Raw genomic sequence first — 12,421 nt, 5'->3', positions numbered from 1 at the left:
TTGTATTTCTAAGAATTCCCATTTCAGTGTTGAGTTTACCTTTATTTCAAAAAAGTACTTGGCTTCTCAATTTCTTGGTTTTGCTTCTACCTGGAAACTAATCAAGAAGGGGAAATAATGAGAATGTTCATACAAGAAAATTGTTCATCTCTTGAAGACTGATTTCTACCTGTTCTGAACATTTAATCCTGTTTTTAAAAGTTAAAAAAGTCAAAGGAAAACAAGGAGTATTATGATGAATGTTTGGCTTATGTGAACACTTAAAGAGTTACATTTATAAGACCAGTTATTCACAAAATAAAGTTTTCTCTTCATGTTAGAAAACATTTTTAGAAATCCTGGGTATTGTACTTAACTCTAGCTAACCAATTTTACAATAAAACCTGTATCCTTTTGAGAACTACATTGGTAGAAAAATAATTTTTATAAGCAGTAAAATAAGAATGTTCCAGTGACTACCTGTCCTGTACCTAGTCTTGTTAAAACTTTCTTTTGCAGGGCATTTTCATGTTTGGTTTACAGTCAGTCTAGAGTGGGCAAATTAATAAAAAGTTTGAGCTTAGGGATACTGAAAAAAAGAAAGATCAAAGAAAGAAAAATGATTTTTTTGGGGATAAACAGACCCCAATAATTTTTTCCTCATGCGTATGGTGCTCCTTATGATTCGTCTTGTATTTTGCCTTTATGACACACATCAGAACTGCTGCTCTAACTTACACTCTTGACCTTGCCCAGATCTCCGTGTAAGGAATGCTTTATGATCAACTGCCATAGGACTGATGGACTAGTCCAAACTGATGGACTGTTTGGCTGTATTCGAAGTCTATGCCCTGCACCGCTCTTGTATGTATTTTAGACGCTAGGCAGTTTTCAGCATGTGACGTGTGATTCTTGTTTGAATGTTTATTACAGGTACCTTGTGAATTCCAGAACAGAGACTGTGCCTCACAGTTGTTGGTCCCATGAACTTGCACTGTCCTTCATGGTGATGTTTTGAAAATACAATCAGAAAGAAAAAAGTTTAGAACTTAAGATGAATCATAAATCATGAAAATATAAAGAAACTCTTCTTCCCCCGTCCTTACTCCTAGGTAGTATAACAGCTACATTTAAGTAAAATGCAGGTAGGAGGGGAAAAAATCCTGGATAGTTTAGTGAAAAAAACTGATTAACTGTTTAAAAAATATGCTTTGCCACAGATATTTTCCAGTTTCTCTTTTTTACCTTTCTAAAATATTACTTTTTAGGAACATTTGGTATAATGTGCATAAAATTATTCACTGATTTATGGGCAAAATGATACAAGTAGCATCTTGATTGAACATCATTTACCTCAGATATTCAACCAGCAGTACATTTTTTATGCAGTCTCAACCCATATCCTATTTGTTACCTCTCAAAATATTGGTAAACAGTTATTTTAGCTTTACTCTGTATTTCTTGTCAGTGTTTTGGGCACAGGTTGTTGTACTACTGTCAAATTGTACTTGCTATTTTTTCTGCAAGTATTTAACAAAAAGTCAAAAAAGAAAAAAAAAAGTCCCATAAAACCCCACCTTGGGTAAGTGATTGTTAAATATTGTACAAATAAAATGTATGCTATCCCCATTCCATTCCCAAGTTAAATAAAAAAATAAACATGGTATGATTTGCATATGAAGTTTTTCTTTAGTTATATATTCTTAAAGATGCGAACAGCAGCTTTACAATTGATAGTGAGCCTTACACCTTGGAATGTGCAAAAATGGGGACAGGTGAAAGGGAGGTTTGTCAATTATGGCATTTCTCTCCTTTGTTGTGTAAGCAGGTTGTGTTCCTTTGAAAGTACAGATGTTGGTCCTACCAATTTTAAGAGAGACTAAACGGCATTAGTCACCTTGTCTTTTCATACAGACTTTTTCTTAAAAAGTGACTTAGGTAATAGACATCAAAGATACAAATTACACTTCCCAACAACAGTTTACCAATAGAAGGAAGAATTCTGGTATTTTCCACTTAAGGTAATCAGTAAGAGGGATCACCAAGGAAGCAAGCTTTCATTTGCATTTTTAATGTTGCAAATTCTAAACACTAGAATTTTGGTTTATCACCTGACTTTCCAAGCAAATGGGGGTGGAAGAGCCCCACCTACCCACATTTAATGTCGAAGTTCACATCAATGGGTTCTCAATTTTTTAGGGTAAAGGTGAAGGAAGGGGCAACACTTAGGTTACACTGGTTTGAAAGAAACTGCATTTTCTTCTAAAAAAACCAAATGAAAATGCAAACATGGTAGAATCTGCAAGGAATCTCTACAGAAAGACTGAAACTGTTTCTAGTGTTGCTCTGCAAAACTGATTCTTCAAAAAGTTAATAGTATGTAATCAATACAGAATTATGATGTAAGTTTTGGGGAAACAGCACATACTTCCGAGTCATTCACATCTGCATGTCCACAAAACTGGGAACTTTTTTCTTAATGCTTTCGGTTGGACACGTGGAGGGATCACAGGAGTGATAACCTCACTGATGCTGCTAACACGCCTGCTCACCTGGTTTTCAGTCTTTTGATTGTGTGGTTAATAGGCTGCATTCCTTTTCTAGTAGATGAAAATATCTTTAAGCCACTTTTGCTTGTGTTCTTCTTGAAAGGTTTTTACTAGGGCTTTTCAGATTTGGTTTTTATTTTATTGACGATGGTTTAAACAGTTTAAAAGATGAAGTTAGTTTTAAAACATTTAAGTATATTTTAGCTTCTCTGTATTAAGGAAAAAGTAAAGGGGAACACAACATTCTTCCTCTGAAAAACTGCTTTTGAAATGTAGGCTTATGCTTCATTTGTGTGACCTTTGCTAACCTACCTTTTATTTTTGTTTTATAGCTTTCACTGATGGTGATGGATTTTTCTGTAGTTTTTACATAGCCAGGTAAGTGGATGAGGGCTTTCAAACCTTTGAGTGGCATCCTAGGCAGATAAAAATTTGCAGTCTTCAAGCCAGTTCTTTAGGTGCTTTTGTGGTCAGTGCTTTTAAAGCAGAGGGTACTCCCCTAAAAACAGCTCAGAAAAAATTTTAAGGGACAATTTTAGCTCAAGTGCAAAAAACCCTTGCTTCTTAATAGTGATGTGACCATGGTAAGTATTTTGGCAAAATATCCCCTAAAAATCTGTAAACTATTGCACAGAACTAGGATGCAAGCCTTGGCTTTCATGAAACACTGCTGAAAAGTAAATGACAGTGATCTGGAAGCTAAGAATGCCTATGTGCAAAGAATAGGTTGCAGGTACTGAAGAGCTATTTTCATGCATAGAAATCTCATACTCCATTCTAAACGCAATAACTCTTAAAACCAAGAAAATAGTTTCTTAGAGTATACTTTTAAAAAGACACACTAAGAAACACATTACTGAGCTTTGATGTCAACGAAATGAGTTGGAATTCCAGGGTCTGTCAATCCTCTGGACAGGGCCACTACTGCGTTAGTTTTCTCACCCGTAAACAACAGTAGCTAATTATCAGGGTCTTTGACAGTTTTAAAAGGATTGCAAACTGTACAAGGATAGGGACTTTGTCTTTTGTAACCCTCTATGAAAAAAAGACAAATATTCCTGAATAAATGAAGTCACACTTCATGAATGCTTATTAAATTTCACTTTAAACACATTCCAATATGGAGTCCTGAATTTATAAGGTACATTCCTTCGGGGGGGGGGGTCTACTTTTTGATACAAACATTTAGATAACACTGTCATACATTTTCTATTATTCGTGGGAGTGGCTTTACAGGAATTTGCTAAAGTGCTTGTTAGACAAATGCTAGTTCCTAGAACATGCCGAAGAATCGCATTTGAAAACATCCTACAGAAGATTCTTCCATAGATGGTGTGAGTACCATATTTTAAGAAGCCTGGAAGAAAATGTTCCAACTTTCCGGTTTTTTCTTACATGTGAACCATCTTCTAGCCAAACTGATCAGGCTCCTGAACTAAAGACCTTGGTCTGGGAGAGAATCTTAGATTTTCATGAATACAGAAAAACTGCAGCATCTCCCAATGGACCAAAAGATTACTCATTCCATTTCAACTCTTAACCACTGTTTCTTTACTGCTTTGTTTACAGTTTGTAAAAATATCTGGCTGCTGGGTTGAAGTGAACTCTTCAAATGTACCACATAAATACTTCACAAGTGTTAAATTAAGCATATGTTTCAATCCCTAAGATAGTCATATTTATTTTTTGAACAGTTACTTACAACATATCACTGGAATTAAAACTTAAAATCATGTAACTGCTCATATGATTCAAAGGCAAGGCACAGCCATGATACATGTTTAATAGTCTCCCATAAATACAAAAATACATCTTTATAAATATAAGAAAATGTAATAACATATCTTGTTAAAGGACAACAGCTTTTAGTTCTTTAGAGAAGTCTGCCTGAAACTCCATAACTGAAACCATGGTTATACTCATAACCAGCTTAGGGAGGATGTCGCCCACTGCCTAACATCTGTAGGACAGTTGGGGTATTTCTGCAAAGCATTCATAATTTGTGTATTATCCAAAAGTAGTTTCATCAGCTGATACTCCCTCTGTGCATTTACTGATGTTCTTTCCATGGGCCTTATTAATTCTAATTGCTGTAAGTGTTCAAATGCCTGAAAGATGAAACAAATGGTTTAGGTTGAATAAGGGAAGTAAACAACATTAAGCCAGAGGACAGTTAGGATTTTAGTCAGTTTTAGAACAGTACTAGGAAACAAAATGTAATAGATGTTAGTAAAGTTCAAAAACAATTCTCATCAACCTCATAAAACTTCACACATCACATGAGGCAGTGTCAGTATAGAGCTGCCTGTTCCTACATCACTGAATGTAAACAGGGCAAGCAACTCAACTGCACAATCTGATTTTGTTCCTCACCTCATTCTGTCACATCTTTTCCTAGTACTTAAGTTAACAGAGTTTCTGGTTCTCTATAAAAACCCAGAGTCTGATAAGACCAGTACTTTTAAACTAATGGCCCAGGTTACTCAAATTTGCCTTTACATTTTGTTTGTTAGACTTTGCTGTATAAAAGTTTAATATAGCTATAAAATCAGAGGGAAGCAGGGAAGACCTCTAGCAGCACACTTGTTTAGCTGATCCTATATGTAAATCATTCAGCAGAGTGGTGGAGGTATGGAGGACACGCCCCTCCTTCCTTAAGAAGTCTGACAGAGACCACTACGACCTGTCAGAAAGTCCCTTTCTTCCATCTTCCCCACCTTAATAGGGCTCCTTACTATTCACTTCCTCTTAGCCCTTCATGTACCATGTCTTTTCTAACCATGATCATTGTTTTAGTTACTTTATTAGGATATGAAGAAAAAAAAGAAAACATTAAATTAGGACCAATCAACTATTAAATACTGATACACTGAAACAGATTACTGACCTTTCTATTCTTAAGCCTCACTGTGAAAAATACTACTGGAATACATTCTTTATAAACTAGAAAAACTCTTCTTATGAAAAGAAAAATAGTTCAGACAATTTCTGAAAATGAGAAAATACTAGAGGATCTGTGTATTGGCTGAATAAAATTGAGACTTCAAATATTTCTAGGTAGCAAAATACTTTCTTAATCAAAATGTAGAAATGACCAGCCTCAAGCTCCTAGTAAAAATTTAAGTGCTCAGCTAACCCTTTCCACTAATACATTCCCATAAACTATGACTATCATTAGGAAGGGAGGGAAAAAACCAACTTCCAGTATGTTAAGTATTTTTCCTATTGTTTTGAAGAAAATGGCAATGCCCTGATCTCATGTTTTTTCGGTTGCCCTAAAAAATAAACTTCTGACTTCTAATATCCTTTAGTATCCTTATAAAGGATACTAAAAAACTTATGGGTGCACTGCGTAAAAAATTCATAAAAGGTGTTTCTTCCCATAAAGTCCTCTGCTGCTGCTGCTGCTAAGTCGCTCCAGTCACGTCCGACTCTGCACGACCCCACAGACGGCAGCCCACCAGGCTCCCCCGTCCCTGGGATTCTCCAGGCAAGAACCCTGGAGTGGGTTGCCACTTCCTTCTCCAATGCGTGAAAGCGAGAAGTGAAAGCGAAGTCGCTCAGTCGTGTCCGACTCCTAGCAACCCCTCTAGAGCTGTGCTATTCAATAAGTAACCTCAATAGGCTCTTGAGGATCTGAAATGTGGAACTCTATTTTTATAAGGTTTAATTTAAAAACTAACAGAACATTTTAAGTATGTTTGAAACAATTTCAGAATGTAAATTTACTTCTTCAGCTAAATAAGGGTCTAAACAAATAATTTAAAGAATCTAAAGAGCAATTATTTCCAATGACTAATCAGTGAATCAAAATGTGCTTTAAGTGTAAACAAACAGAATTTCAAAGACTAGTTGGTGATGGACAGGGAGGCCTGGCCTGCTGTGATTCATGGGGTCGCAAAGAGTCAGACACGACTGAGCGACTGAACTGAACACAAAAGAAAATGAAAAACTTTATTAATACCTTTCTATATTGACTACAGATCTAAATATTTTGGTACATTAAATAAAACTTACTGTCCAAGTTAATCTCACCTTTCACCTTTTTTTTTGTTGTAGTTGTTGCTACTAGAATACCTAAAACTACATCATGTAGCTCATATTTCTGGTCGACAATGGTATGCTAGAATAAATTTCCTCATGTTTTGAAACTCATGCCTTACCCAAGCTCTAACAAAACTGTCTCTATATACCCTCACTAACCAATGAGATTGTTTTTTATTTTCTTAATGTCTCATTCTATTGCCTTTTACTACTAAGATTTTATAAAGCCAACCTTAAGGGTATAAAAAGATAGGGCTGTATCTGTGTCTTGTGAAAGTCACTCAGTTGTGTCCGACTCTTTGCAACTTGATGGACTAGCCAGTCCATGGAATTCTCCAAGCCAGAATACTGGAGTGGGTAGCCGTTTCCTTCTCCAGGGGATGTTCTGAACCCAGACTGAACCCAGGTCTCCCGCATTGCAGGCGGATTCTTTACCAACGAGGGAAGCCCAAGACTACTGGAGTGGGTAGCTTACCCCTTCTCCAGCGGATCTTCCCAACCCAGGTATCGAACCAGGATCTCCTGCATTGCAGGTGGATTCTTTACCAACTGAGCTATAAGCTGGGTCTTAGGTAGAATTTAATGAGTAGTTCCTTTTCAGGATGCAATTGCTAGGAAGAGACAGTAGAGGGCAGTATGTCCCCACAAACTGTAAAACAGAATGGTATTCTTCAGAATTATTCAAACATTTCATTTTTAGAATTTTTTTTGGGGGGGGTGTCTGTTTTGAATAAAATTCCTATGATAATATCTAGTGTTTCAAAATTAATAAAAGTGAAGCTATGATATATACAATCAAAGTAGACAAAAATAAGCCTATCTGCAGAAAAAAATCTTACCTTCATGACAACAGGTTTCTCAAAATTATAAACAGAATGGGCCTTTCTTTGAACAAACTTCTGAAATTCTGGACAGAAAGCAATGACACTGTTAGTACCTTCAAATAAGCAGTGGAATATAGTCAGAAAGAAACTATCAAATGAGTCATCTCACCATTATAAACCATTTGAAAATTAAAGGGCTCCTCTTCATAGATATCATTTAAATGTTTCATTGCTATGATAAGACAGATTTCCAAGACTGACAGACCTATAGTAAAAGGGGAAAAAACTATGAGGTATAGTTTTGCATAATGATTGAAACAAATCCTCCAAATAGGAGGATATTGTGAAAGGTTATGGCTTTGAGGGGTGGGGAGAGGCCAACACAGCACTCCTTGCTTCAAATGTGTATCAGTCACTATTATCTGAATAAGCTAAAGCAAGTTATTCAACCTCCCTGAGCTTAGTTTTAATTTTTTAAAAATAAGGATCTTTCCAAACTTCCAGAGATTTTTACAAGGATTAGAGACAATACTATCAAGCGCTTATCATATGGCCTACAGCAAACATGAAGAAGAGCTGCAATTATTATGTAACTTTCAATAAGGCCCTCAATTATGCATAATCTCTAACCCCTGGAAATTACATCTAATTTATTTTTCCTGGAGAGGAGAAAGTTCACTAGATTCTCAAAAGGGATAGTCAACACCAAATGGCTAAAAGCCAATGCTCTTCAGTAACACTTGGTACACTGAGAATTGTATTTCCAATGCAGCAAGGCAGGTGGTGCATCAAGTTTCTTTCACTTTAAATGGGAGAAGTGAATTAAAGGATGTATAGATATAAAAATATTCTGCACATAAAAACACTATACCAATGTTAATTGTAATTTCAAAAAGTATACCATTATATAAACTCAACCTTATTTTAAAAACTACTAATCAAGCAGGTTTCTCACCGTGCACAATATTTCCTTTTGAGTCCATGCTACACAGCTGGTTTGCCTCCATCAGATCCGCTGCAGTTATAAATGGGTGTGACGGTGTTACACGATTTAAAGCAAGCATCTAGGGAAATGCAGGTCAGAAAAAGAAATGCATATTTACATGGGCATTTGGGGGTATTTCATTGAAGAAAACTTAAGAGTTATGAAAGAATAAATATTAATGCTTGGGAAAGTTACTCTCAAATTTAGCTCTACTTAAATACAATATTTCAATTCATAAGCCACTTAACTGTATAAATGTAAATAAAACATTAAAAACTTCTTGCTGCTCTCTCGACCTCTTCCTATTTGCATATCTTGCTTGATTACAACTCCTCAAAAGAAAAAAAAACATTTTAAAAGGAGTGAGGAGAAGAGACCAAAAATAAGTAAGAATACTATTTAAATCTCCAGAACAAAAAGGCAGAATTATGACTTCTATAAACTTTCTCACCAACCAATCAACCAATCCAGGTTAGTCTTATGTGACAGAACTCAGCCACTTTGATGTTCAATTGTATTAAAAAGGAAAAAACAAAAATAAAATTATACCCAGAAACAACTCTCCTAGAAAGCAGGGAGCAAGTTGCTTTCATGTAGCAAGCTGTCTGCTCAACAACTATCAAAACTTCTGTGTTTGAAAGTTTCTTTATTTGTAACTTTGATAACATCTAAATTTTTTTTAAAGTTTATTTTTCACTGAAATATAACTGACTCTGCATTTAGTTCATATAGATAAAAACAGCAGATAAAAATGCATGGTATCTGATTAAATCTGAATTCCACATTAACAATGAGTAATTCCTCAGTGTAAGTATTATATATGTAATATAACAGTTGGGACATTTACATTAGAAACTCCCTCCCTTTTAAAAAAATTATTATATAAGTATAGTTGATATACAAGATTGGGTTAATATCTACTACACAGCAAACTAATTCAGTTATACATACATATATATTACTTCTCATATTCTTTTCCATTATGGTTTCTCACAGGATATTGAAAATAGTTCCCCCTGCTTATAGTACAACCTTGCTCTCTATCCATTCTACATATAATAGTTTACATCTGCAAATTCCAAACTCCCAACCTACCCCACTCTTGCCCTTGGCAGCCACAAATCTGTTCTCTATGTTTCTGAGTCCGTTTCTGTCTCGTAGATAGGGTCATTTGTGTTATATTTTAGATTCCACATGGAAGTGATAGCATATATTTGTCTTTCTTTCTAACTTAGCATGATAATCTCCAGGTCCATCCATGTTGCTGCAAATGGCATTATTTCATGCTTTTTATTATGGCTAAATAGTATTCTGTAGTTATGTACATACCACTTCTTCTTTACTCCTTTATCTGTTGATGGTCATTTAGGTTGTTTCCATGTGATGGCTACTGTGAATAGCACTGTTATGAAAGTGTGTTTGTGTACACTTTTATGAATTATAGTTTTGTGCAAACATATACCCAGGAATGAGATTACTGGATCATATGGCAACTCTATTTTTAGTTTCCTAAAGAACTTCCGCAATATTTTCCATAGTAGGTGGAGCAATTTACATTTCCACCAACAGTGTAGGAGTGTTCATTTTCTTCACATCTTGCCCAGCATCTGTTATGTACAGAGTTTTTGATGATGGCCATTCTCACTGGTATATGGTGGTACCTCACTGTACTTTTGATTTGCATTTCTCTAACAATTAGTGAGTTTGAGCGTCTTTTCATGTGCCTGTTTCCATCTGTATATCGTCTTTGGAGAAGTGTTTATTTAGCTCTTCTGCCCGTTTTTCGATTCGGTTGGCTTTTTTGTTGTTATTAAGTTGTATGAGCTGTTTGTGTATTTTGGAAATTAAGCTCTTGTCTGTCACACCATTTGCAAAATTTTGTCCCACTTTGCAGGTTGTCTTTTTATTTTGTTTATGGATTTCCTTTGCTGTACAAGAGCTTGTAAGTTTGAGTAGGTTCCATTTGTTTATTTTTGTTTTTCTTTAATATAAATTTATTTATTTTAATTGGAGGCTGATTACTTTACAATATTGTAGTGGTTTTGCCTTTCTATTGCCTTGAACTCTCTCCCTTTTTTAACCAGGTCCCAGGGTCCTTAATTGAACAAGAGTTTGGTAATCCTTGACCTTCATTCCCCTACTGGGAGGGATCCAGGAACCCAGTAGCTCCTTCCCATTCTCTTACCTTTTCCTTTTATTATAAAATATTTTTGATATATAAATAGGCAAGAGAGTAATATAATGAATATCCATGACCACTTCCTCAGCTTATGAAATATAAACTTACAGAGTTGAAGTCCCTGTCTCTTGCCCTGGTTGGACTCTCTACTCTTCTCCAGGTTAAAAAAAAATCATGCATGTCTTCATCCTTCTACTACATATCTTTGTATTCCCAGACAATACAGAGTAATTTTCAAGTTTCATATAAATATCATCTTGAACTTATGCAACACAGACACTGTACCATCAGACATAAACTTTCCACCCCCACCAAACTGGCAGAAAAAAAGGTTTAATTGTAAAATTTAAATTGTACACCATTTCCCTAATACTGGAGAAGTTAAATATCTTTGTAAATTATAAATCATGTGGGATTCTACACTGGTAGATTATTCTTAGTTCGTTCGCTCATATTCACTCATATTCACAGTTTGTTCCTTTATTGATTACTGTAGAAGCTCTTTATATATTATGGACAGTGTTGATGATTACATGCATTGCATTTTCCATCTCCTAATCACTTCTTCTATGGTATCTTCCAGTGTTCAGACATTTAACAAAAAATTCAATGTAATTAACATTAACCATCTTTTCTCCTATGGCTTGTCATTTGTGTAACATCTCTAAGAAATCTTTTCCTACTTCAAGTATACAAATATATTTTTCTTCTAATTAAAAAAAAAGCTTTGTTTTCATACATATATTTAGGTTTATCAATCTAAAATTAACTTTAGGCTATGCATTTGAGGGTATTTTTCCCATGTGTATAACTCCTGATTTTTTATTGAAAAATTAGCAAACTATATTTAATCTGTCTTTCTTTTCTTTATAATTTCTACCAATTCCAAAACTTTTCTTAAACAAGAAAAATCAAAACAAAAATTGAGCCATCACCTTGAATTAAAAATATAATAGGAAACTAGCAAAACAATGCTTTCTCATGTTGACAATTTTGAGTCGGACATCTTTCCAGAATGAAAGGTATGCTATGCTGTGCTTATTCATTCAGTCGTGTAGAACTCTGTGACCCCATGGACTGTACCCTGTCAGCCTCCTGTATCCATGGGAATTCTCCAGGCGAGGTTGCCATGCCCTCCTCCTGGGGATCTTCCCAACCCAGGGATTGAACCCAGGTCTCCTGCATTACAAGTGGATTCTTTACTGACTGAGCTACCAGGGAAGCCAAAGAATACTGTAGTGGGTAGCCTATCCCTTCTCCAATGAGAGGTATGTATTTATGGATATATGTGTGTGTGTATCCTCCAAATACCATAAGTTAGTAAACACAGGTACATAAATTACTGAAGTCTCTACTCTAAAAATTCTTAGTCTCTGTAATACCTCTGTGATAAAGACAGCTATTGCTGAAAATGGCAGTATGGCTTTGATAAGTGGGAGGAGGATGTGCTAATCAGAGGGTAAGTACATAGGGAGGAAAATTCTCTTAAGTTTCCTAAGCAAAACCAGAAGTGCAGAAGGAGAATCTGTAAAAAGAAAAAAACAAAAATATGGCAGAACCATGTAAGAGTAAAGCAGGATAAGCCTGAAGCCAGACAGACTTGGATTTGAGTCCTGGGTTTGTTATCTACTAGCTGTGTGATATGGGGTAAGTTATTTAACATTAGTTTCCTCAAAGGTAAGGATAACGCATAAACATAAAAAAAACAAACAAACCCAAAAACAGCAACAACAACAAAAAAGGATTAATATAATGGTAAGATATACTGCTGGTCATAACTAGAGCAGGAAACGGCAACCCACTCCAGTATTCTTGCCAGGACCATTTCATGGACAGAGGAACCTGGCGGGCTACAGTCCAT

The 12,421-nt window shown here is 35.5% G+C and overlaps 1 protein-coding gene across 2 annotated transcripts in view; it reads right to left on the bottom strand.

Moving 5' to 3' along the window:
• Positions 1 to 3,666: 3,666 nt before the first annotated feature.
• ORC4 (origin recognition complex subunit 4) overlaps positions 3,667 to 12,421 on the bottom strand; it is a 91,115-nt gene continuing 82,360 nt past the window's right edge. For both annotated transcript variants that reach the window (XM_052662044.1, XM_052662051.1), the window contains 4 exons: positions 8,352 to 8,460; positions 7,566 to 7,661; positions 7,412 to 7,479; positions 3,667 to 4,636 (listed from right to left, as the gene is read on the bottom strand). In XM_052662044.1, the coding sequence (XP_052518004.1) occupies positions 4,448 to 4,636; positions 7,412 to 7,479; positions 7,566 to 7,661; positions 8,352 to 8,460 (462 nt within the window). In that variant the 3' untranslated portion in view covers positions 3,667 to 4,447. The remainder of the gene's footprint in view (positions 4,637 to 7,411; positions 7,480 to 7,565; positions 7,662 to 8,351; positions 8,461 to 12,421) is intronic.

Source organism: Budorcas taxicolor, chromosome 2, assembly GCF_023091745.1.
Source record: "Budorcas taxicolor isolate Tak-1 chromosome 2, Takin1.1, whole genome shotgun sequence".
Taxonomy (NCBI): domain Eukaryota; kingdom Metazoa; phylum Chordata; class Mammalia; order Artiodactyla; family Bovidae; genus Budorcas; species Budorcas taxicolor.
This window is presented reverse-complemented; position numbering and strand designations above follow the sequence as displayed.